Below are 26,866 nucleotides of genomic sequence, written 5' to 3' on the forward strand. Positions count from 1 at the left end.
AAATACAAGGAAGATTCAGGTACAGATGTCTCTTCCTTGGGCTATCTGTGCACACATTTTATCCAATAAGCTGAATGGATAAGCTATTCAGAATCCTGTACCAGGTAGAGCCTTTACATGCAGATCCAGTTATTGTGCATCACTCCCAGCAGCGTCTCAGAGCAATGGTAAGTAAAATCTTCACATTCACAGGCTACACATGACTGAATTAATCGGAAGATGAAAGTCCAATTTTTTTCTACTTCATTTTATAAAGAAGAGGAAAGTCTCAGCTGGAATATAGCTGAGCTAAATAAAGCATTGAGGGAGCCTGGTTAAAAACCTAGGTACCTGTATTTGAACATCCTAAAAACCTGAGTTTCCTGAATCAGATCAGCTGACAGAAATCAGGGAAGAGGTTGGGGTTGTGCCCAAATAGAGGTTAGAATCCTAAGAAATTGAATTCTAATTACCTTCTTCCAGTTGGGGATGTTTTTTTTTAAAAAAAAGAGGTGGCTCCTTAAGTAGTTATGCAAGTGATCTACTTTATCTTTGCTTTCCCTGTCTAGGGCAGTCATAGGGCCAAGCCATGGTTTTGACTTAAATGACAAAGACAGTGGTTGTCTGGGCTAATGCAATTGATGGAGAATCTTTTCATTAACTGTAAAGTTCTCATATATTGCAATGATCCTGGAGAAACACCAATATATTGGCATTGTTTCCTCCAGGCCATGAGCTTCAATCATATCTGCACGGAGAGCAGTTTATGGCTGGAAGGTGGAAGACGCTTCAGAATTTAGGAAAGGTTCGGAATCATTGTCCTTTCTGAAAAGTTTTTCTTTGGTAAGAATTAACAGATTCTGAAATCAGGAGCAGACTCCAAAAAGGTAAACTTTCTTCCACATACAGTTTTAAACTTAAAGTTCTGTTTCTGCCCCTGGGTTTGACTCCTAGGAGACTGCCAAAAGTACGGTTGGATCTACAACTATATCACACTGGATAGGCCCAATATCATCTGAATTGGGAAGATGAGCAGTGTTGAGCCTGGTTGCTAATCGGATGCGAGACCATCTGGTCAGGTGCTGTAGAAAGATAAGCCACAAGTAGCATGGTATAGGCCTTTGCCTGGGACCCCTAGGCTGGGGGGGCGATTTCTTCAGGCATACAGTTCTGATTCAGTACTAGGTATGTTTTCGCCTTCACAGCCATCTCGGGTAGATGTAAAGGACAAGGTTTGCAAGAAGCAGTTCAGAAATTGCTTCAGCAGGAATAGTCATTTCTCCAGCTGGGTCCACAGGTTATCCACAGGATAACATTGGGATATGCCGGAGCGACAGTGAAAATGGCACCAAATAGTCACAAGCTTTCTGGCCTCCCAGGATACATTGGGCTCCTCCATATAATCCCGCCCACCGACTCGGTCAAATCAGTTTTTTGTTTGGTGCGGCAGGAGCCGGACCATGGTCACAGGGCTGCTGCTAAGGCAGCCTAAGCTTTTGTTGTTTTATTTTCATAGTCTTACTAAATTTTTGAGTGATCTTTCCTAACAGCGTCTTAAACGCATGCTTGAAAGAGTCGCTCCAACAACAGACGCCCGTGCTGTCTCGACGGGCGTCTGTGTCGGATGTTCTAGCAGGTCCAGCAGACGTTACCAGGCTGTGGCCGAAGCATGGGGAGAAGGTAAGGCATCGATTCCACTTATTTAGGGGAATTCGGACACAGTCACACTGTATTGGAGGAGACTACCAGACAGTGGCTGATGCGCCGCCACTCTTAAGTGCAACAGCGCTACGCTGCAGGAATCATAGGTGCCAGGACTAGGCTGAGGTCGCGATCCTTGGGGTTTATGTCAGCAGTGGGGAGTCGGACGCTCTCCTGGTCGCCCCTCCCCCAGTTCATGACCAGTTTCCATGCATCTCCCGTCCATGAACTGATGACCTCACTTCCGTCTCAGACACTACCACGAGGGTACTCGTCGCAGCTTAGACGCTGTGGTTGTGTACACTAGAGTTGCCGCTGAGACCGGGTTGCAGACAGGAGTGTCTGCATACACTCCTCGTTCACTGAGAGTCTGGGTCCGTTATTGAGCGTCTGTGTCTCTAATCAGTTACCGGAGCGACTGTGTACACAAGTAGCGTCTGAATCCACTCCGCGTCTGTCGGGCGTATTGATTGATTCTGGAAGTGGGGTGAGTCTCCCTGTATACCACTCTGAGTAAAGGGTTATACAGTACTAAAATTCTTTTCTACTGTGTAGTATGAATAGTTAATTTTGGTACACAATGCATATGAGACCTGTATAGTACTGTTTTCTGCATAACATGTCTGAGAAAACTTGTGATAATAGCTGTTTAAAAACAGAAGTGCAGTGATTGTAATCCTACATACTAAAAAAGTATTCTGTGGTTGATGATAATCTGATATGACAAGGTCTAATGATTAACATGTGACTGACTTCTAGTGTGATTGCAGACTTTTATATGTTTGTCAAGCATGGTTTCTGATCCTCAATTCAGGTGCTCGGATTGTGGTCAGATTGATATCACTTCTATATTTATATAAGTGATCTCAGTCACCGAGAGTGTAGTATATTGTATAAACAGATTATTTACCATGTCTGTGAGCGGCAAAAGTGACTAGGACACTTTATCAGGGGCTCCTACACCTTTAACATGCTTATCTTGTAAGGTAGGGATTTTGGATGAGGGGTTATGTGCTAACTGTTTTGCGTATAAGCAAACTAAAAAGCAGGCCCTAGTGCAGCAACCAGTAGAGCCACCATGGGGTATGTTCGCACAGACTTTGTCTACAATAGCAGACAGATTAAGGCGAGGTCAAGAAACAAGTGGTGCAAATCGTTGTTTATTCTCTGACTGTTCTTCAACACAGGGAATGGCTGCTGTTCCCAACGACGCAGATGTCGGAGGTGGGTATCAGAGCAGATACTGAACGGTTGAGGGTCTGTGTTTTCCTGTGGAAAGAGGTCTGAGGATCCAGAGTCGGATCAGATTTGTAGTGACAATCCATCAATATGTTCCGTTGATGAAGAAGATGGGTGCGGCCTAAGAGGCCTTTTCAGTGAGCAGGTCAAATGCCAGAGTGGTTTTCACGGGACCAGTTGGAAATGTGGTCCGGGTCTCACCTGCACATGCACCGGAATATAATCCTAATGGCTAGGATATCGCTCCTGTGGTGTCTGCTCAGTTCTCACCTCATAGAGGGACGAAGGTTCGGGATCCAGGATTAGGTCCTGGTGTCCATGCATGCAGATCTCCGAGGCTGGGGAGCAGTCCTTGCAAGGGAAGTATTTCCAGAGGAAAAGGTCAAGCTGTGAAGCTTGTCTGCAATAAGCTTTCTTGAATTAAGAGCTATTTTCAACAAACATATTTTTCGTGATCTGCCCGTGTTAATTCTGTCGGACGACTTGACAGCAGTGGCGTAAGTAAGCCGCTAGGGCGGACCGAGGAGCAAAGCGGCAATGCCAGAAGCAACAAAAGTTTTCCGCTGGGTGGAAAGACTGGTAAACGCTATAATAGCAGTCTTCGTTCCGGATGTAAACGACGGAGAAATAGATTTCCTCTGCAGACGCGATTTTCCATCCGGGAGAAATTCTGTCGTCATCGAGAAGTTTTCACAGAAGTGACAAGTCTTTGAGGAGTGCCTCAATTGGACATGTTGACGTCTCGCCTCAACGAGAGACCTCAGGGATATTGTTCCAGGTCAAGGGACACTCAAGCTATAGCAGTGGACGCCCTCGTGACACCTTGGGTGTTTTCAATGGGTCTATGTGTCCCCTCCGCTTTCACTCTTGTGAAGGTGATAAACGTAAGAAGAACAAAGGTTCTGGCGATCCTCATTGTTCCGGTCTAGCCAAGGAGGGCTTGGTATCCAGTTCTTCAAGATTTACTCATAGAAGATCCCTGGCCTCTTCCTCTACGTGAGGAACTGTTACATCAAGATCCGGGCGTGTATCAAGACTTACCGCGGCTGCGTTTGACGGCGTGATGGTTGAACACTATATCCTAGCCCGAAAGGGTATTCCTAGTGAAGTAATTTCCACACTTCAGGCTAGAAAAGAAGTAACGGCAAAGCCTTACCACCGTATTTGGCGTAATAATGTGTCTTGGTGTGAATCCAAGAAGGCTCCTACAGAAGACTTTCAGCTGGGTCGTTCTTCTCCATTCTTTGCAAGCAGGTGTGGATGCAGGCCTAAAGTTAGGCTCCATTTCAGTGCAGTTTTGGCCTTATAAATTTTCTTTAAAAAAAAAAAGACTTGGCCACATTTCCGCAAGTTCAGACTTTCGTGAAAGGTGTACTACACATCCAACCACCAATTGTTCCCCCATTGGCACCGTGGGACCTTGACGTGGTGTTGCATTTTCTTGTGTCACACTGATTGGAACCTTTATGAAAGGTTGTGTTAAAATTTCTCTTGGAGAGTAGTCATACTATTGGCTTTGGCGTCCGCAAGGCGGGTGTCGGAAGTAGCGGCTTTGTCTCACAAGAGCCCCTGTTTGATCTTCCATGTGGATAGAGCGGAATTGAGAACTCGGATAATAGTTCTGCCAAAAGTGGTTTCTGTGTTTCGCAGAAACCAGCCTATTTTGATGCCTGTGGTTACTTAAGCATTGGCTGATTCAAAGTCTCTCGATGTAGTCAGGGCTTTGATTATTTATGTCGCCAATTTGGCTCAGATTGGGGAAACAGAGGCTCTGTTTGTCCGGTATGCTCCCAGCATGATTGGGGCGCCTGCGTCTATGCAGTCTGTTACACGCTAGATCTGTGATACGATTTGGCGTGCTCGTTCTACGGCTGGATTGCCGTTACCGAAGTCGTGGAGACCCATTCTACTAGGAAGATGGGCTTTTCTTGGGCGGTTGCCCGAGGAGTCTCGGCGGTTCAACTTTGCCGAGTGGCTACTTGGTTGGATTCAAACACTTTTGCTAAGCTCTACAAGTTTGATACCCTGGCTGATGGGGATCTCATGTTTGCTCAATCGGTGCTGCAGAGTCGTCCGCACTGTCCTGCCCGGTCTTGAGCTTTGGTATAAACCCCATGGTCCTTACAGAGTCCCCAGCATCCTCTAGGACGTATGAGAAAATAGGATTTTAATACCTACCGGAAAATCCTAGGTATTAAAATCCTATTTTTTTTCTCTCTCAGGGGCTGTAGTAAGGCCTGGATGGCAAAAGCAGTGGCAGAATGGGCGGAGGAACTAGAGAGTGGCCTCGCCATACCTACCAGGGAGCCAAGAGTCTCAGCTAAGCTTCATAAAACAAGCTGCACAATATTTGGAAGAAGCAGCAATTGATATGGGTACGATTGCTTCTAAAGCATCAGCCTTAACGGTAGCCGCTCGTAGAGCAGTCTGGCTACGCACTTGGAAAGCGGATGCAGAATCCACAAAAGCTCTTTAAGCGTTGCCTTTCACTGGGAATATTCTGTTCGGAAAGCATTTGACAGATATCCTGGAGTCGGAAGCTGAATCCAAGAAGGTTAAGTTTCCGGCTAGCTATGCCCCTAAATCAAGGGGAGAAAAATTTCGCCCATTTCGATGGCAAGGTAGATCTAAAGGAAAGGTTGAGACTAACCAACCCCAGTACAATAAATCAGCTAAGGGCAAGAAGCAGTGGGCCAGTAGATGGCCAGCTTCCAAACCAGAGCAGAAGCCATCAGTTTGAGGGTATGGGCCTCCGCCTGGAAAATTCCAGGGTTGGGGGCCGACTCCTTCACTTTGCACACATTTGGCGGCAGTCGACGACCGATGCTTGGGTACAGAAGGAGGTATCTCTCGGTTATGGTTTCCCTTACCGGAAGCCGTCTCCTGTCTAGGTTGGAAAATATTACAGTACACACATCACATACAAACACCACACAGATGGCCTCCGTGCGCGTACTTATTCTGCCGTGCATGCACATATTCGCAAATTGCTTATGATCACTCATGCGGTCGTGCGTGTTAGCGCGTTGTATGAGTAATTACTGTAGTGTTTGTAATCGCATGGAAAAGCCATAAAAACACATTACATATTTAATCCAAATAGTGCACAATGTACACATAGCCCACATGCACCGCACCAGCAATTTACACTTGTTTAAATGGTACAGCAACAAAGGGATTCACCTTTACAGGATAGGAGGGGACAGAACTAGGTTATAAGGTGGTGTTTGGTATCTAGCTGTAGGGTATTTTAAAAGCAATATTCCGGTGTTGGTTTGCAGAAGATCGCACGCTCCTGCAAATAGCTATGCGCAGGAGCAGAATATAAATATTAACTGTATTTACTGTGCTCTTGATATGCAGCGGGAACCCAGTGGAGAACATCTGCAAGTGCACCTGAACCAGACATATCCCACCTATTCAAACTGACCTATGACCTCTCCTGTACTGTAAACAACCATCCCAGTGTCCAATGGACAAAGATTACAGTTCCCATTGTGTTAGGTTTTGGCCAAATGTATAAAAAGCCAGCTGCAGGCCAGGTCACTCACAATCTCTGAAGATCATCTACCTTGATGATTGAGGACCGGACCGGGAAGCGCAGGCGAACAAATGTATGTACCATTGACTGTAGCCTTTTTCTCTAATTGTATTATATTATGCTTGTAACCCCCTGCTAGTAAAGATAACCGTTGGTGGGTTGGACCCCAACATAGTTTTTGAAATACAATTGGTGTCGTGTCCCATTTCCTGTTAAAGGTTTAAGGTATATTTCTATCACACGTGTAACTGCATTGTGCTCTCAGCGTGTCTCTGTGTATGTGTGTATGCACTGCGTGTACTCTATACGTCCAACGCGGCGTGAGTATGCAAAGTGCGTATGGGGTTACGCTAACTGTGTAAAAAGTACGTAGGGTAAGGATTAAAATACAGCGGCCGCAGCGGCTCGATTTTAAAGTGTATAGAGTGTGCTTTTAACTATTGCTTTTGGTCCTGTAGGTAAATCAGCATTTACACTCCTCAAAGATTCTTTTGCACCAGCCCGTCTCGTATACAGTCGAAGGCCAGGGCTTTGCAAGAAGCAGTTCAAAAATTGCTTCAGTCTGGGGTAATTATCCCGGTACCACTGACACACAGGGGACAAAGGGGAATAAGAATTTTTCCATACCTAGACGATCTGTTAATCCTGGCTCAATCCCAGGAGTTACTTTTGAGCCATCTCCAACACACAATAGCTTGTCTACAAAGACACGGTTGGCTCATAAATTGGGAAAAGTCGTCCCTGAAGCCATCACAACGGATGGTTCACTTGGGGGCCATATTGGATTCAAGTCTACAAAGGATTATTTTACCGGAGAAGCTCTCCAAGGTACTAGTAATGACTCAGGAATTTTTGCACAGTCAGACAGTTTCAGTCCATGCAGCAATGCGACTGATGGGGCTGATGGTGTCAACATTCGACATGGTGGAATATGCGCAATTCCACTCCAGACCCTTACAGCACCTCATTCTAACCAGATGGGACGGAAGACAATAAAGAGACAGATGATAAAGCTTCTAGTAAGCGTAAAAAGGTCACTAGCTTGGTGGCTACAGACGAACCATCTAGACAAGGGGAGACCCTTTTGGATAGCAGATTGACAAGTACTGACAACGGATGCCAGTCTTCAAGGATTGGGAGCGGTGTTCGAAAATGAGTGGTTCCATGGAAAATGGACCGCAAGGGAAAGTTGCCTGCCAATGAATCTGTTGGAAATAAGGGCCATATATATGGCTCTGGTTCAGGCAAAGGACGTTCTGCAAGGAAGACCAGTCCAGATCCATTCAGACAATGTAAAAGGAGTAGCGTACCTCAACCATCAGGGAGGAACTCACAGCAAAAGGCTGATGGAAGAAGTAATTCACATACTAAGGTGGGCAGAACTTCATCTTCCGGTATTGTCCGCAGTGTTTGTACCGGGAGTGCTCAACTGGGAAGCGGATTTTCTCAGTCGACACATCATTCAGGAGACCGAATGGGCATTCCACCCGGAGGTATTTCAAACTCTAGTAGACAGATGGGGTCTGCCAGAGAGAGTTCTCATGGTGTCCCGTTGGAACAACATAGTTCCAGCATACGGGTCGAGAACAAAGGATCCCGGGTCGATCCTTGTAGACGCACTGTCAGTGAAATGGGAATTTCATCTGGCATATCTGTTTCCTCCAATCTCCCTGTTACCCAGGGTGGTGAGGAAAATAAAGCAGGCAAAGGGAGTCATACTTCTAATAGCTCCAGCCTGGCCCAGAAGGCATTGGTACATAGATCTACTAAGGATGTCCCTGGAAGCTCCAATTCTGCTTCCTCAACGTCCAGATATACTAATGCAGGGGCCTTGTTGTCACAGCCATCTGGAACGGCTGTCTTTGACGGCGTGGCTGTTGAAACCTCTATCCTAAAATCAAGAGGTTTTTCACAACAGGTAATTCAAACCATGCGTAGAGCAAGAAAGCCTTCTTCAGCTCGGATTTATCATCGAATATGGCAGGCCTATATTCTTTGGTGTAACAAGGGAGGTATGTATCCAAGATCTTTTAAAGTATCCAGGGTTTTGGATTTTCTCCAAGTAGGAATGGATAAGGGTTTAAAAGTGGCTTCTTTGAGAGTTCAAGTATCAGCATTAACTGTATGGTTTCAGAAAAAGATTGCGAACCTGCAGGATGTGCGTACTTTCTTTCAGGGAAAGAACCACCGTTTGTTCCTCCTGCAGTACCCTGGGATTTAAATCTGGTTCTTAAATTCCTTCAGGGGGCTCCGTTTGAACCGCTTAAGAGAGCAGATCTTAAGTGGTTAACAGCTAAAGTTCTCTTTCTACTGACGATGGCGTCAGCTAGAAGAGTGTCAGATTTAGGAGCGCTGTTGTGTAAGTCTCCTTTTCTGATCTTTTATCCAGATAAAGCAATTCTCAGAACTAGATCTGGTTATCTTCCGTAGGTGGTCTCAAAGTTTCACCTGAACTAAGATTGTAGTCCCAGCCTTTCAGGTATCGGGACTGTCTGCGGAAGAAGCGTCGCTGGATGTAGTCTGTGCGTTAAGAATTTACGTGGATCGTACCAGTGCCATCAGAAAGACAGATTCTCTCTTCATTCTCTACGGATTTCACAAAAGAGGATGGCCTGCTACTAAACAGACGCTAGCAAGATGGCTTCGAATTACAATTTCAGAAGCATTTTCTCATGCTGATCTCCCTGTTCCGGCTAATGTCTTTTGCACTCTACACGTAAGGTAGGTCCTTCATGGGCAGCACAACATGGTGCTTCAGCAGAACAGATTTGTAAGGCAGCCACATGGTCTTCCATTAACACATTCATTAGACATTATGTCTTGGATACTTTTGCCTCTCATGATGCGGAATTCGGGTGAAAGGCTCTCCGGTCTAATTAGGAGCGTCCCCACCACTAATAATGGCTTTGGAAATCCCAATGTTATCCTGTGGATAACCTGTGGACCCAGCCGGAGAAATATAGCGTTATGGTAAGAACATACCTTTGATAACGGGATTTCTCCTATGTCCACAGTGATGCCACCCTGACGCACCTGATTTGAGGAACTTGACAATCACTAAACCTCTTCCCTCTTGTATGGAAGGGTGTGCATGTGTGTTCTTATCGCCTGAATAGGGTTCTACATGATACTCCTGCCTAATTGCTGTGAAAACAACTGATTTGACTGAGTCGGTGGGTGGGATTATATGGAGGAGCCCGATGCATCCTGGGAGGCCAGAAAGCTTGTGACTATTTGGTGCCATTTCTGCTGTCGCTCCATGAATATCCCAATGTTATCCTGTGGATACCTGTGGACATAGGAGAAATCCCGTTATCAACTGTAAGTTCTTACCATAATGGTATACTTCAATTCCTCTTGCAAACGAGGGCAAAATTTTTACCCCAACCTGTTAAATTCAAAAGCCAAACGGGTCTTTTGTGCTAGGCTCAATCTCAAAATGCTGAACAAATAAATTTGGAACCTCGGTTGCACTTGCAATCGTTATGTTTCTTATGCTTGGCATATAGAGCCAGGGGATTAAGCCTAACCCTGGATCTACAGGAGGCTTACCTTCATGTGCTATATCACTGTCCATCAGTGTTATTTAAGGGTTTGCTGTCTTCCAACAGCATTTTTTTAGTTTAGGACTTACCTTTTTGGTTAGCCTGACTATTTAACAATCATATGAAGGTGAGCACATCTTATCTCCGCTGGCAGCGGTTAAGAATTTTCTCAGACCTACACGATCTTTAATCCTGGCACACAGAGATTACCTTTACGTCCTCTGCAACAGACAATAACCTGTGTGCAGAGGCACAAGTGAATCAGTAATGACCATTAAGTGTCTCCAGTTCTGTCACATTGGATAATTCACTTGGGGGGCTGTACTGGATCATGTCTGCAAGAAGTAAATTTTACCCTGCAACAAAATTTCCAGGGTGTTGTCTAGGATTCAGGTTTTTGTCATACAGTCAAACGGATCCATTCACGCAACAAAGCAGGTGATGGGTTTGATGATCTCTGCATCAACAGAGTGAAGTATGCACAATTCCTCTCGACTGCTCTGCAGCGTCTGAATTTTACCATATAGAAGCTACAGTCACACCACACTAAATGTGCCCGATCTCATTGTATCGTGGAAGATGGGCAGTATTGTCCAGGTTGGTACTTGGAGGAACCACCTAGGAATACAAGGTGCTGTAAGGAATTATGGAAGGCTTCACATAATGAAAACTGAATGGTACTTACGATAAAAGTAAGAAGGTCGTCAGCCTGGTGGAAACGGGCATCCCAGCTGGACAAAGGGAAATCCTTTTGGATATCAGATTGGAAAAATTCTGACACTAAGGAACAGTGTCAGGAAGGTTGTGTTCCCAAAGAAGTAGGTTGTATAGCAATTAAAGGTGGAACCTTGAGCTACACATAGGACATTGGTGTAGGCACAGGAGAGTCTACAAGAAAAAACAGCCCAGTGCCGTGCGGACTATGCGTGTACCTCAACATCAGGAAGGAACTTGCAGCCGAAAAGCGATAAAAAAGGTAAAGCACGTACTAAGATGGGCAGAACTTCATTGTTCAACCGGGTCCGCTATTTTCATTCCAGGAAACCTAAATGGGGAAGCGGACCTTCTCAAGTTGACACACCATTCAGGAAAATGAATGGGCTCTACATCCAGAGGGTTCCGGATTTCTGTGAAACTACAGGGGTCTGTCAGAGATATATCTCATGACCTTTTTTTCGGAACAACAAAGTGCTCACATAGGGGTCAAAAACAATGGATCCCAGAGTTATCTTTGTGGATGTCTTATCTGTGAGATGAGACTTTCGTCTGGTTTTGATGTTTCTCCAATCACCCTATTACCAGGGTGGTCAGAAAGCTAAACGGGAAAACCAGCAGAGAATGGCAGTGGATACTCCATTTCTGCTCTCCCAAGGTCCATAATTACTGACGCAGGGTCCTGGTTATCACAGACAGCTGGATCAACGATCTTTGATGGCATGGCCTTGATACATTTATCCTGAAGGTAACAGGATGTTTGCAGCAGGTGATCTATCACCAAATATGGCAAGCCTATGTTTAGGCTTGCAGTGAGGTTGGATGTTACATTTCTCTAACGTCCTAGTGGATGCTGGGGACTCCGTCAGGACCATGGGAATAGCGGCTCCGCAGGAGACAGGGCACAAAAGCAAGCTTTTAGGATCACATGGTGTGTACTGGCTCCTCCCCCTATGACCCTCCTCCAAGCCTCAGTTAGGTTTTTGTGCCCGGCCGAGAAGGGTGCAATCTAGGTGGCTCTCTTAAAGAGTTACTTAGAAAAAGTTTTTAGGTTCTTTATTTTCAGTGAGTCCTGCTGGCAACAGGCTCACTGCATCGAGGGACTTAGGGGAGAGATTTTCAACTCACCTGCGTGCAGGATGGATTGGATTCTTAGGCTACTGGACATAGCTCCAGAGGGAGTCGGAACACAGGGCTCGCCCTGGGGTTCGTCCCGGAGCCGCGCCGCCGACCCCCCTTGCAGACGCTGAAGATGAAGAGGTCCGGAACCAGGCGGCAGAAGACTCTCAGTCTTCATCAGGTAGCGCACAGCACTGCAGCTGTGCGCCATTGTTGTCAGCACACTTCACACAGCGGTCACGGAGGGTGCAGGGCGCTGGGGGGGGGCGCCCTGGGCAGCAATGTATAATACCTGTATGGCGAAAAATACATCACATATAGCCCTTGAGGCTATATGGATGTATTTAACCCCTGCCAGATATCTAAAACTCCGGAGAAGAAGCCCGCCGAAAAGGGGGCGGGGCCTATTCTCCTCTGCACACAGCGCCATTTTCCCTCACAGAAAGGCTGGTGGGAAGGCTCCCATGCTCTCCCCTGCACTGCACTACAGAAACAGGGTTAAAACAGAGAGGGGGGGCACTGATTTGGCGATATGTATATATATTAAAATGCTATAAGGGAGGAACACTTATATAAAGGTTGTCCCTGGATAATTATAGCGTTTTGGTGTGTGCTGGCAAACTCTCCCTCTGTCTCCCCAAAGGGCTAGTGGGTCCTGTCCTCTATCAGAGCATTCCCTATGTGTGTGCTGTATGTCGGTACGTGTGTGTCGACATGTATGAGGAAAATATTGGTGAGGAGGCGGAGCAAATTGCCTGTAATGGTGATGTCACTCTCTAGGGAGTCGACACCGGAATGGATGGCTTATTTATGGAAATTACGTGACAATGTCAACACGCTGCAAGCCGGTTGACGACATGAGAGGGCCGGCGAACAAATTAGTATCTGTCCAGGCACCGTCAGGGGCTGTAAAATGCCCATTTACCTCAGTCGGTCGACACAGACCCAGACACGGACACTGATTTCAGTGTCGACGGTGAAGAAACAAACGTATTTTCTTTTAGGGCCACACGTTAAGGGCAATGAAGGAGGTGTTACATATTTCTGATACTCCAAGTACCACAAAAAAGGGTATTATGTGTGAGGTGAAAAAACTACGTGTAGTTTTTCCTGAATCAGATAAATTAAATGAAGTGTGTGATGATGCGTGGGTTTCCCCCGATAGAAAATTATTGGCGGTATACCCTTTCCCGCCAGAAGTTAAGGCGCGGTGGGAAACACCCCTCAGGGTGGATAAGGCGCTCACACGCTTATCAGAACAAGTGGCGGTACCATCTACGGATAGGGCCGTACTTAAGGAGCCAGCTGATAGGAGGCTGAAAAATATCCTAAAAAGTATACACACACATGCTGGTGTTATACTGCGACCAGCGATCGCCTCAGCCTGGATGTGCAGAGCTGAGGTGGCTTGGTCGGATTCCCTGACTAAAAATATTGATACCTTTGACAGGGACAGTATTTTATTGACTATAGAGCATTTAAAGGATGCATTTCTATATATGCGAGATGCGCAGAGGGATATTTGCACTCTGGCATCAAGAGTAAATGCGATGTCCATATCTGCAAGAAGATGTTTATGGACACGACAGTGGTCAGGTGATGCAGATTCCAAACGGCACAAAGATGTATTGCCGTATAAAGGGGAGGAGTTATTTGGGGTCGGTCCATGGGACCTGGTGGCCAGGGCAACTGCTGGAAAATCCACCGTTTTTTACCCTAAGTCACATCTCTGCAGAAAAAGACACCGTCTTTTCAGCCTCAGTCCTTTCGTCCCTATAAGAGTCATATCTGCCCAGGGATAGAGGAAAGGGAAGAAGACTGCAGCAGGCAGCCCATTCCCAGGAACAGAAGCCCTCCACCGCGTCTACCAAGTTCTCAGCATGACGGTGGGACCGTACAGGACCCCTGGATCCTACAAGTAGTATCCAAGGGGTACAGATTGGAATGTCGAGAGGTTTCCCCCCTCGCAGGTTCCTGTAGTCTGCTGTACCAATGTCTCCCTCCGACAGGGAGGCCGTATTGAAAACAATTCACAAGCTGTATTCCCAGCAGGTGATAATAAAATTACCCCTCCGACAACAAGGAAAGGGGTATTACTCCACACTATATGGTGGTACTGAAGGCTAGGTGAGACCTATTCTAAATCTGAAAAATTTGAACACTTACAAGGGTTCAAATCCAGATGGAGTCACTCAGAGCAGTGATAGCAAAGAACAAGGGGACTATATGGTGTCCCGGGACATCAGGGATGCTTACCTCCATGTCCCAAAATTTGCCTTTTCTCACCAAGGGTACCTCAGGTTCGTGGTACAGAACTGTCACTATCAGTTTCAAGACGATGCCGTTGGATTGTCCAAGGCACCCCGGGTCCTTACCAAGGTAATGACCGAAAGGAGGATTCGTCTTCAAAGAAAATGGACGACCTCCTGATAAGAACAAGGTCCAGAGAACAGTTGGAGGTCGGAGTAGCACTATCTCAAGTAGTTCTACGACAGCACGGGTGGATTCTAAATATTCCAAAACCGCAGTTGTTCCGACGACACGTCTGCTGGTCCTAGGGATGATTCTGGACACAGTCCAGGAAAAGGTGTTTCTCCCAGAGGAGAAAGCCAGGGAGTTATCCGAGCTAATCGGGATCCTCCTAAAACCAGGAAAAGTGTCAGTGCATCATTGCACAAGAGTCCTGGTAAAAATGGCTTATTACGAAGCGCTTCCATTCGGCAGATTTCACGCAAGAACTCTTCAGTGGGATCTGCTGGACAAATGGTCCGGATCGCATCTTCAGATGCATCAGCGGATAACCCTATATCCAAGGACAAGGGTGTCTCTCCTGTGGTGATTACAGAGTGCTCATCTTCTAGAGGGCCGCAGATTCGGCATTCAGGATTGGATGCTCGTGACCACGGAGGCCAGCCTGAGAGGCTGGGGAGCAGTCACACAAGGAGTGTGATCAAGTCTGGAGAATTCTCTCCACATAAATATACTGGAGCTAAGAGCAAATTTATAATGCTCTAAGCTTAGCAAGACCTCTGCTTCAAGGTCAGCCGGTATTGATCCAGTGGGATAACATCACGGCAGTCGCCCACGTAAACAGAAAGGGCGGCACAAGAAGCAGGAGGGCAGTGGCAAAACTGCAAGGATTTTTCGCTAGGCGGAAAATCATGTGATAGCACTGTCAGCAGTGTTCATTCCGGGAGTGGACAACTGGGAAGCAGACTTCCTCAGCAGGCACGACCTCCACCCGGGAGAGTGGGAACTTCATCGGGAAGTTTTCCGCATGATTGTGAACCGTTGGGAAAGACCAAAGGTGGACATGATGGCGTCCCGCCCGAACAAAAAATGGGACAGGTATTGCGCCAGGTCACGAGACCTTCAGGCGATAGCTGTGGACGTCCTGGTAACACCGTGGGTGTAACAGTCGGTGTATGTGTTCCCTCCTCTGCTTCTCATAACCAAGGTATTGAGAATTATAAGACATAGAGGAGTAAGAACTATACTCGTGGCTCCGGATTGGCCAAGAGGGACTTGGTAACCGGAACTTCAAGAGATGCTCACAGAGGACTAATGGCCTCGGGAGCTAAGAAGGGATTTGCTTTCAGCAAGTACCATGTCTGTTCCAAGAGGAACCGTGGCATCGGCCTTTAAGAAAGGACCTGCTCCAGCAGGGACCTTGTCTGTTCCAAGACTTACCGCGACTGCGTTTGACGGCATGGCGGTTTGAACGCCGGATCCTAAGGGAAAAGGCATTCCGGAAGAGGTCATACCTACCCTGGTCAAAGCCAGGAAGGAAGTGACCGCACAACGTTATCACCACATGTGGTAAAAATATGTTGCGTGGGTGAGGCCAGGAAGGCCCCACGAAAAAAATTCAACTAGGTCGATTTCTGCACTTCCTGCAAACAGGAGTGTCTATGAGCCTCAAATTGGGGTCCATTAAGGTTCAAGTTTCGGCCCTATAGATTTTCTTCCAGAAAGAATTGGCTTCAGTTCCTGAAGTCCAGACGTTTGTCAAGGGAGTATTGCATATACAGCCCTTGTGTGCCTCCAGTGGCACCGTGGGATCTCAACGTAGTGTTGGGATTCCTCAAATCATATTGGTTTGAACCACTCAAATCTGTGGATTTGAAATATCTCACATGGAAAGTGACCATGCTGTTGGCCCTGGCCTCGGCCAGGCGATTGTCAAAATTGGCGGCTTTGTCTTACAAAAGCCCATATTTGATTTTCCATTCGGACAGGGCAGAACTGCGGACTCGTCCCCAGTTTGTTCCTAAGGTGGTGTCAGCGTTTCACCTGAAACAACCTATTGTGGTGCCTGCGGCTACTAGGGACTTGGAAGACTCCAAGTTGCTAGACGTTGTCAGGGCCCTGAAAATATATATATATATATATATATATATATATATATAATTCCAGGACGGCTGGAGTCAGAAAGTCTGACTTGCTGTTTATATTGTAGGCACCCAAAAAGCTGGGTGCTCCTGCTTCTAAGCAGACTATTGCTCGTTGGATTTGTAGTACAATTCAGCTTGCACATTCTGTGGCAGGCCTGCCACAGCCAAAATCTGTAAATGCCCATTCCACAAGGAAGGTGGGCTCATCTTGGGCGGCTGCCCGAGGGGTCTCGGCTTTACAACTTTGCCGAGCAGCTACTTGGTCAGGGGCAAACACGTTTGCTAAATTCTACAAATTTGATACCCTGGCTGAGGAGGACCTGGAGTTCTCTCATTCGGTGCTGCAGAGTCATCCGCACTCTCCCGCCCGTTTGGGAGCTTTGGTATAATCCCCATGGTCCTGACGGAGTCCCCAGCATCCACTAGGACGTTAGAGAAAATAAGATTTTACTTACCGATAAATCTATTTCTCATAGTCCGTAGTGGATGCTGGGCGCCCATCCCAAATGCGGATTGTCTGCATTACTTGTACATAGTTATTGTTACAAAAAAATCGGGTTATTATTGTTGTGAGCCATCTTTTTTAGAGGCTACTTCATTGTTATCATACTGTTAACTGGGTTCAAATCACAAGTTGTACGGTGTGATTGGTGTGGCTGGTATGAGTCTTACCCGGGATTCAAGATCCTTCCTTATTGTGTATGCTCGTCCGGGCACAGTACCTAACTGAGGCTTGGAGGAGGGTCATAGGGGGAGGAGCCAGTACACACCATGTGATCCTAAAAGCTTGCTTTTGTGCCCTGTCTCCTGCGGAGCCGCTATTCCCATGGTCCTGACGGAGTCCCCAGCATCCACTACGGACTATGAGAAATAGATTTATCGGTAAGTAAAATCTTATTTTTTCAGAGTTCTGGGGTCTTAGCTTACTTTCGGGCACGAATGGATACAACTTTGAAGGTGGCTCCCTTGGAAAAGCAAGGGTCGGTATTGACTGTAAGGTTCCAAAACGAAATAACTTTCAGGATGTGCGTACCTTTTTCCAGGTGATGCAGCGCATTCAGCCTCTGGTTGCTCCTACAGTGCCGTGGGACTGGTGTTAGTCCTTAAAGCCCTTCAAGTTGCCCAATATGAACCATTGGTTAAAATGGATCATAAATGTGTTTTCTACTGACTAAGGGGTCACCTAGAGGAATATCAGACTTAGGGGTATGGTCATGTTGTTCCCCATTTTTGATCTTTAGCCACATAAACCAGTTCTCAGAACTAGGTTTGGGTATATATCCAAGGTGATGACTAAGTGCCACCTTAACAAGGAAATATTATCCCAGTTTTTCAGGTTCCGGGCCTCGCTGCGGGAGATGCATCACTAAACGTGATCCGCGCATAAGGGATCTACGTGTAATATACCAGTGCCATCAGGAAAGAGATTCCCTCTTCATTCTCTATGGATTTCACAAGAGAGGATGGCAGGCTGGTAAGCAGATGCTGGCAACATGGTTTCAGAGGACGATTTCAGAAGCATATTCTCTAAGCTGATCTCCCTATTCTGGTTAATGTCTCTGTTCATTCTACCCGTAAGGTAGGTCTTTTTGGGCAGCACAATGTGATGCCTAAACAGAATAGGGATGTAAGGCAGCCATATGGGCTGCCTTTTACACATTCAGTAGACATTATGCCTTGAATACCTTTGCCTCTCACAATGCTGAACTCTGGCAAAGGATTCTCCTATGCATCAGGAGCGTCCCCACCACTAAACTGCTTTGGGAAATCCCATTGTTATCCTGTGGATAAGCTGTGGACCCTGCCGGAGAAATATCAACGTAACGTATAACGGTATTTCTCCTAAGTCCACAGAGATCCCACCCTGACGCACCTGATTTGAGAAACCTTTTTAATCACTAACCTCTTCCTTCTTGTACGGAAGGGTGTGCATGTGGGTTCTTCTCTACATAATGCTCCTGCCTTGAGCTTTGGAATACAACTGATTTTCCTGAGCCAGTGGGCGGGGATATGGACGGGCCCGTTGCATGCTGGGAGGACGGAAAGCTTTGACTGGTGCAAATCCGCTGTCGCTCCATCATATCCCATTGTTATCCTGTGGAACTTGTGGACTTAGATGAAATACCGTTATCAACGGTAAGTTCTTACCATAACGTATATATTCTTTAAGACGGTTCTAAGGTATTAATTTTAGTGTTCGTTCAGATTAGTTTTTTTTTTTTTTGTCCAAAATTCTCTCATAAGTAAGAAATCCCATGGAAGGTTCTTGTGATGGGGTGTTGGTGCAAGTTATATAATAATGAAACTGGTCAGTGACCTCTACCTACAGTACACTGTCTTTTTCACCTTTTCTACCCATGCAGAAAGCAGTGCAAGATAGTTTGAAGAAATGTGTAAGGTGTACAGATATGATTGAGGGCTTATACTTTCAGAAAACAAGCTATAGCACATACAAAACAGCCCCTTTTACACTACCCGAATTACCCCGGTTATGGTTGGGTCACCCCTTAGTGTAAAAGAGTTTCTGAGAAAAAACATGGGTCTACTGGCCCGACAATCCAGCACTGGTAGCGAGCAGGGTTGGTCCCATGTAACAGGGCAGTGTAAACAGGTGACTCAGGTCTTATTTACACTGAATGGAGAGCAGGCTGTCCGGCACTTGAAGATGTCCTATCCAGGTGCCAGCAGAGGGAAGCCCCATCAATAAGCCCGGGTTCAGTCTGCATTGTAAATGGGGTTTCAAGCTGCTGTGACACTGTTAAACCCATGTTCATTGACACAGAATTGCAGTGTAAATGGGGTATTACTTTGTATATGACTCTTGCTGTCATTTTTGTCTCTACTTAGGAAGGACTATCAGGCAGTGAGGATTTCCTTTATAAGTGTCTTCCACACTGGAATGGGAATTACCGCTCCCAAATATTGAGCCTCCTCAGCTGGATTTCACCTTTCTCCTGTACAGGTGGGCAGCAGAAAAGGATTATTTAATCTATTATACTAATAGTAATGTGAAATTCATTAGAATCTACAGAGTAGATCATTTATTTAAACAACCTTTCTCTTACATCCTAGAGGATGCTGGGGTCCACATTAGTACCATGGTGTATAGACTGGTCCACCAGGAGCCATTGGCACTTTAAGAGTTTGAGAGTGTGGGCTGGCTTCTCCCTCTATGCCCCTCTTACCAGACTCTGTTTAGAAAATGTGCCCGGCTGGCAACAGGCTCCCTGCTTTGAGGGACTAAGGGGGGGAGGGGGAGTAGTGTCCGCCCTGCGGGGTCTGAGCCACTGTCTCCGTTGACAAGACACTGAGCTCCTGAGGGGATCGAACGTTCCCTGCCACAGGGGATCGCTCACCCCAGCAGCATGCCGCCACCCCCTTACAGAGCCAGATCATCAGTGGCGAGTTGGTCACCGGCCCCCCAGGCAAGCGGGGAGCCGGTGTGAAGATGGCGGCAACAGGGTATGAAGCGCAGTACTAACTGCTCTCCAGGGCTCAGCGGCACTGTGAGGGGTGCCCTGAGCCAGCGCCTACACTGTCCAGAAAGACTGTCGGGGTCCCAGGATCACTGCCAGCACAATTCCTCAGGCCAGTATAATCTACAGGAGAGCGGGAAGCAGCGCCATGAAAGGTGGCGGAGCTTCTCCTCAGAGTGGACCCAGCAGCGTTCAGTGCCATTTTCCTGCCTGCAGAAGAGCTGACAGGGAGAGCTGTCCCTCCAAATCAACTCCAGCTATCTTGTACGGTACCAGGGGGTTGTAGAAGGGAGGGGGAAGCTGTTTAAAGTCTGTGTAGTCTATTAAGGTACACAGACAGCGCTGGTAGTTTCATTAGTTCTACCTAAAAAAGCGCTGTGTGTGGGTTGGCTCCAATCTGTCTCTCTGTGGCATACTTGGGGGGGGAAACTGTGTCTGACATTTCCCTGTGTGTGGATGTTTACTTTCTCACATAGCCATGTCTAGGAACTCTGTCATATGCTGCAGAAGAGGTTTCCTCTCAGGAGGGATCCATTCCATGTACACAGGATTGTAATGTTTGTCTCAGATAGCTAATACTGAGGCTGAAACTCAGGTGTTTGAAGTCTATGGCAGTTTGGTCAGGCTCTGTCCTTATTCCTGCAAGATCTCCTAGCATGTTCCCACAGAGAAGTGTACTAGCCCAAATTATGGAAGATGACACGGATACCGATTCTGATACTACAGACGGTTATGGGGACGTGCTAAGGGGGGGCGGCATTCCTTACAAAGGGGGTGCAGCTCCTGATTGAGGCCATTAGAGATGTGTTAAGCATTAATGACACTATACCTGAGCAGACTGAGGAGGCTTACTTCACTGATAAGAAAGCCTCGCTAGCCTTTCCCGCGTCTAAATAATTAAACGCTATATTTGGAAAAGTCCTGGGAAAACCCGGAGAAAAAATTCCAGATCCCAAAAAGTTCTGGTTGCTTTTCCCTTCCCTGAGGAAGATAGGAAAAAAATGGGAAAACCCACCAATTGACGCATCTGTCTCCAGACTGTCTAAAAGGTGGTTTTACCTGTCCCTGGATCTACCGCGTTAAAAGAACCAGCTGATCGTAAGATTCACACTACGCTCAAATCCATTTATACTGCTTCAGGAGTGGCGTTAAGGCATAACAGACAGGATTCTGCAGGGTTCATGGTGGAATCCATGAAGGACCTGGGTACGCTGACTGCATGGATATCCTCCATGTCTGTATCAGCTCGCAGGGGACTCTGGCTACGCCAGTGGTCTGCAGACGCAGAATCCAGGAGAAATGTGGAGAACCTACCCTACTACACAGGTCGGGCTCTATTTTGGGAAGCGTTGGATGCTTTCTTTCCCTCTGCTGCCCTTCTACTAAGAAAACATTTTCTTAAGCTACAGTATGCCGCAGTCCTTTTGGACCGCTAAAACAAAAAAGCCCAAGCCTTCTACCACTTTCTTTAGAGGTGGTCGGGCAAAATCCAAAAATACCTGCACCCGCAGGCTCCCAGGCCAGAGACCTACTTCTGATCCCTCAAAATCCTCAGCATGACGGTGGACCTCAAAGCCTTGAGGATGGGCTGTGGAGGGTGTGAGACTCAAACGTTTCATGCACGTCTGGGTGTCGTCCGGCCTGGATCCCTGGGTACAGCATATTGTGTCCCAGGGGTATGGACTGGAGTTTCAAGAACTCCCGCATCACCGATTCAGGAAGCCATCCTAAAATTGGAAGAGTCACCGGTCATTGTCCCAGTTCCACCTCCTATGCAAAACAATGATTATTATTTAAACCTTTTCGTGGTACCGAAACTGGATGGTTCGGTCAGACCAATTTTGAACTTGAAATCAAGAACCCTTATCTGAGGGGAATTCAAGTTCAAAATGGAGTCTCTCAGAGTAGTGATTTCATGTTTGGAGGAGGGCGAGTTTCTGGTATCCCTGGATATCAAGGATGCGTACCTCAACATTCCGATTTGGCCGCCTCACAGGCTTATCTCAGATTTGCACTGTTAGAGAGTCACTATCAATTCCAGGCACTACCATTCGGCCTCTCCACAGCACCGAGGATGTTTACCAAGGTGATGGTAGAGATGATGGTTCTCTTCCTTCGCATACAGGGGGGGAACATAATCCCATATTTGGACGATCTGCTGATTAAAGGCATCGTCCAGGGAGAAGTTGTTGCAATTCATTGTTCTCACGACTCATCTGCTCAGGGAACACTGTTGGATCCTGAATCTTCCAAAATCACATTTGGAGCCGACCAGGAGGTTGTCTCTTTTGGGAATGATCCTCTGCACGAAAGTGCAGAGGGTGTTTCTTCCGGAAGAGAAAGCGTTGGTGATACAAGCAATGCTCCGGGATGTCCTGAAGCCAGCCCGAGTATCTGTTCATCAGTGCATTCGCCTTCTGGGGAAGGGGGTGGCCTCTTACAAGGATCTACAGTATGGAAGGTTTCATGCTCGGCCCTTCCAACTTGATCTCCTGGACAAGTGGTCGGGATCTCATCTACACATGCACCAGAGAATTCGTCTGTCGCCAAAGGCCAGGATTTCGCTCCTCTGGTGGCTCCAATTACCTCACCTTCTGGAGGGCCGCAGGTTCGGGATTCAGGACTGGATCCTTCTAACCATGGATGCAAGTGTCCGGGGCTGGAGCGTAGTCACTCAAGGGGAGACCTTCCAATGAAGGCGGTCAAGCGTGGAAGCCCGCCTACGAATAAACATTCTGGAACTAATAGCCATCTACAACGGTCTTCTACAAGTGGCCCATCTTCTGAGAAACTGGGCCATTCAAGTGCAGTCGGACAATGTAACGACAGTGGCTTACATAAACCGACAGGGCGGAACGAAGAGCAGGGCTGCAATGTCAGAGGAAACAACAATCATCCTCTGGGCAGAAAAACACGCGTTGGCACTGTCGGCAATCTTCATTCCGGGAGTAGACAACTGGGAAGCGGACTTCCTCAGCAGACACGATCTCCATCAAGGGGTGTGTGGTCTCCATCTGGAGGTGTTCAAGGAGGTAACAGATCATTGGGGTGTACCTCAAATAGACCGGGTGGCCTCTCGTCTCAACAAGAAGCTTTGGCGGTTTTGTTCCAGGTTGAGTTACCCACAAGTCGTGGCGGTGGATGCCCTATTCTGTGGGTGTTCCAGTCGGTGTACGGGTTTCCTCCACTTCCACTCATTCCAAGAGTTCTAAAACTCATAAGGAGAACAGTAGTTCAAGCGATCCTTTATTGCTCCAGAATGGCCAAGAAGAACTTGGCCAATGGAGGACCTGCTGCCGCAGGGGCCGTTTGCTTCTCAAGACTTACCGCAGCTACGTTTGACGGCATGGAGGTTGAACGCACAGATATTAGCTCGGAAGGGCATTCCGAACAAGGTTATTCCTACCCTGATACAGGCTAGGAAAGGAGTAACGTCTAAACATTACCATCATATTTGGAAAAAATGTGTCTTTGTGTGAGTCCAAGAAGTGTCCTACGGTGGAGTTTCAACTGTGATGGTTTCTCCTCTAGCTGCAAGCAGGTGTGGATATGGGCCTGATGTTGGAATCCGTGAAGGTCCAGATTTCGGCCTTATCCATTTTCTTCCAGAATCAATTGGCTGCCCTCCCTGAGTTCTGCACATCCAACCTCACTTTGTACCACCTGGGATTTTAACGTGGTGTTGCAGTTTTTCCAATCTGATTGGTTTGAACCTCTACAGGAGGTTGAGGTCAAGTTTGTCACGTGGAAGGCTGTCACTTTGATGGCCTTAGCTTCTGCTAGACGTGTGTCGGAGTTGGGGGCTTTGTCTTGCAAGAGCCCCTACTTGATCTTTCATGAAGATAGAGCTGAGCTCCGAACACGTCAGCAGTTCCTTCCGAAGGTTGTGTCGGCTTTTCATATCAACCAACCTATTGTGGTGCCAGTTGCGACTGACTCCTCAATTTCATCAAAGTCCTTAGATGTTGTAAGGGCTCTGAAAATCTATGTGAAGAGGACTGCTGGTCACAGAAAATCGGACTCTGTTTGTCCTGTATGATCCCAAGAAACTTGGGTGTCCTGCTTCTAAGCAGACGATCTCTCGCTGGATCAGGTTCACTATCGAGCATGCATATTCTGCGGCAGGCTTGCCATGTCCTCCATCTGTTAAGGCCCACTCTACTCGTAAGGTGGGTTCTTCCTGGGTGGCTGCCCGGGGTGTCTCTGCTTTACAACCCTGCCGAGCGGCTACTTGGTCTGGGTCGAACATGGTTGCAAGGTTCTACAAGTTCGATACTTTGACCAAACTTTAGGTCTTCAGAGGCCAATCAGTTCTACAGGAGCCTCCATGCTCTCCCTCCCGTTCTGGGAGCTTTTGGTACATCCCCATGGTACTAATGTGGACCCCAGCATCCTCTAGGATGTAAGAGAAAATAGGATTTTAATTACCTACCGGTAAATCCTTTTCTCGTAGTCCATAGAGGATCAGCGCTTCTTTTTCCAGCAGTGGTTTTCTAGTTCAGTGCAACTTTGTTTTTAGTTAAGTACTGCATTTTTACTTGGTAAGTAATGTTTCAGCGGTTGCTGAGTTTCAAGCTAGTTAGCTTGGTTTGCCTTGTATGTGTGAGCTGGTATGAATCTTACCACTATCTGTGTATAATCCTTCTCTCGAAGATGTGCGTCTCCTCAGGCATAGTTTCTAGACTGAGTCTGGTAGGAGGGGCATAGAGGGACTAGCCAGCCCACACTCTCAAACTCTTAAAGTGCCAATGGCTCCTGGTGTACCCGTCTATACCCCATGATACTAATGTGGACCCCAGCATCCTCTACGGACTACGAGAAAAGGATTTACCGGTAGGTAATTAAAATCCTATTTTTACTGTGATAAAACTAATATTCAGCCTGCAGATTTCCTAAGTCTTCAAGGCTGGGGTGTGCTGTCCTCCTCTCACGCTAGGTCTCCATCTCACACGCAGTAAGGGCAGGCTTGTTGTACTGGTCTGTGTGTTGTTACTGTAATTATGGTCAAACACGCAGTATGCAAGGTTTGTCGCACCAGATTCTCTCCTTCCACCACTGGTTCCCTATTGTGTGACCAATGCAGTCAGTCTTCCCCAGTTAGTGTGGAGACTTGGGGGGGCGCGGCCAGGAGCCATACGGTCTCGGTGCCATAAAGACTATGATGGCAGACGTATCATCTCAGCTCAATGCTAATAAACAGACTACACAACAACTGCAACAGGCTGTTGCAGACCTGGCTGCTAAGGCTGATGACAGACGCCCACTCCCTCCCTAGTTCAGGGCCTCTTAAACGTGGGCTGCCTGCTCTACTCTCGGAACCAGATATGGAAGATTCCACTTCTGCACAGGGTATTAAGCCCCTTATTCTTGCTATCAGGGATATATTAAAAATCACTTTGGAAGATGCTGCTGTACTGTAGTCGTTTTGCCTAGCACGGAAGAAGCTTGCCATAACCTTCCCTTATTCTATGGAACTAGATAAGGTTTTTAAACAAGCCTGGAAAACTCCTGTTAAAAGATATCCGGTTACAAGGAAGTTTTTACGCTCTCTCCCATTTACACGGGAAGGTAGGAAACATTGGGAAGAACACCCAGCCATTGATGATTCAGTCTCCCGCCTCTCTAAGAAGGTGGTACTGCCGGCCGCTGGTTCTTTTCAGCTCAAAGACCCTGAGGACAGGAAAATAGAAACTACACTAAAGTCTATTTACACAGCGGTTGGCGTATCAAAGACCTGTGATACTGGGTTGCTGGATGTCTCTTGCCACCCATACCTGGGCGTCTCAATTTTAAGAGGGCCTTGCGAGGGATGTGCCCGTGGTCAGTACGGGGACCTTCCTCAAACACATTCAAGACACTGCACGCGTGTTGTGTGACTCTCTCAAGGAAATTGCCACTATTAATGCTAGGACTACTACCATGGCAGTGTCTGCGCGCAGAGCTTTGTGGCTGCGTCAGTGGATTGCAGACGCAGATTCCAAGCACAGTGTGGAGTCTCTCTCTTTCTCAGGGGAGTGCTACTTTGGGATTGAATTAGATGCATGGATTTCTAAGGTCCCTGCAAGGAAATCCACGTTTCTCCCCTCAGGGGCCCAGCCGGCTAGGCATTCCCACCCGGGGCTGTCCAACCAGTCCTTTCGGACCACCAGATTCAGATCAAGTGCCAGAGGTGCCTCTAATGCGGCTCGAAGCACCAGAGGTAAGTCAAGAAAACCAGCTGCTGCTGTTTCCCAGGATCCAAGCACCAGTGCAGCTTCCACAAAAGCCTCAGCATGATGGTGCCTCCCCACCCCGAGAGGACTTTGAGGTGGGAGCTCATCTGCGCCACTTCAGCCGCATCTGGGACAGATACTGCCAGGATACCTGGGTACGGGACCTCATTTCTCTACAATCTACAAGCTGGAGTTCGACAGCGCTCCTCCCCAACGATTTTTCAAATCGGGCTTACTAGCTTTGGAAGCCATACAGGTTACACTGCAAAAGGCTATCCTAAAGTTGGTCCAGTACAAGGTCAGTTCCAGTACCACTGCCACAACAGGGAGAGGGCTAATACTCCAACCTTTTTGTGGTGCCGAAACCGGACGGTTCGGTACAGCCCATTCTGAATCTGAAATCCCTTGAATACTTACCTCCAAGGTTTTCAAGTTCAAGATGGAATCCTTGAGAGCAGTGATTGCGGGCCTGGAGAAACGGGAGTTCCTGGTCTCTCTTGATATAAAGGACTCGTATCTCTATTTGGCCGCCTCACCAGGCTTACCTGCGGTTTGCCCTGCTTAACAATCACTGCGAGTTCCAGGCCCCTCCTACCAGACTCCGTCTAGAAACTATCCACAGCCCGGAGGGTATTCACCAAGCTGATGGTGGAGATGATGTTCCAACTCTGGGTCCAGGGGTTCAATACTATGGACGATCTCTTGGTAAATCTATCCAACCTCTGTCACCATATGGGTGCATCATCAATTTCCAGAAATCCCACTTGGAGCCAACCCAGCAGCTCCTTTTTTTCTGGGAATGTGGCTGGATACTGTGGCCCAGAAAGTGTACCTCCCAGAAGACAAAGCAAAAACTGTTCAGGAGATGATATGACTAGTCTTACAGCCTACTCTGATGTCCATTCATCTTTGCATAAAGTTGTTGGCAAAGATGGTAGTCTCCTAC

The 26,866-nt window shown here is 47.2% G+C and overlaps 1 protein-coding gene across 1 annotated transcript in view; it reads left to right on the plus strand.

Annotated features, from left to right (window-relative positions):
• The window catches only part of CENPI (centromere protein I), a 526,595-nt gene that overhangs the window by 376,022 nt on the left and 123,707 nt on the right, over positions 1 to 26,866 (plus strand). The window contains exon 13 of the mRNA XM_063936944.1: positions 19,080 to 19,194. Coding sequence (XP_063793014.1) covers positions 19,080 to 19,194 — 115 coding nt within the window. The remainder of the gene's footprint in view (positions 1 to 19,079; positions 19,195 to 26,866) is intronic.

Source organism: Pseudophryne corroboree, chromosome 8 (assembly GCF_028390025.1).
Source record: "Pseudophryne corroboree isolate aPseCor3 chromosome 8, aPseCor3.hap2, whole genome shotgun sequence".
Taxonomy (NCBI): domain Eukaryota; kingdom Metazoa; phylum Chordata; class Amphibia; order Anura; family Myobatrachidae; genus Pseudophryne; species Pseudophryne corroboree.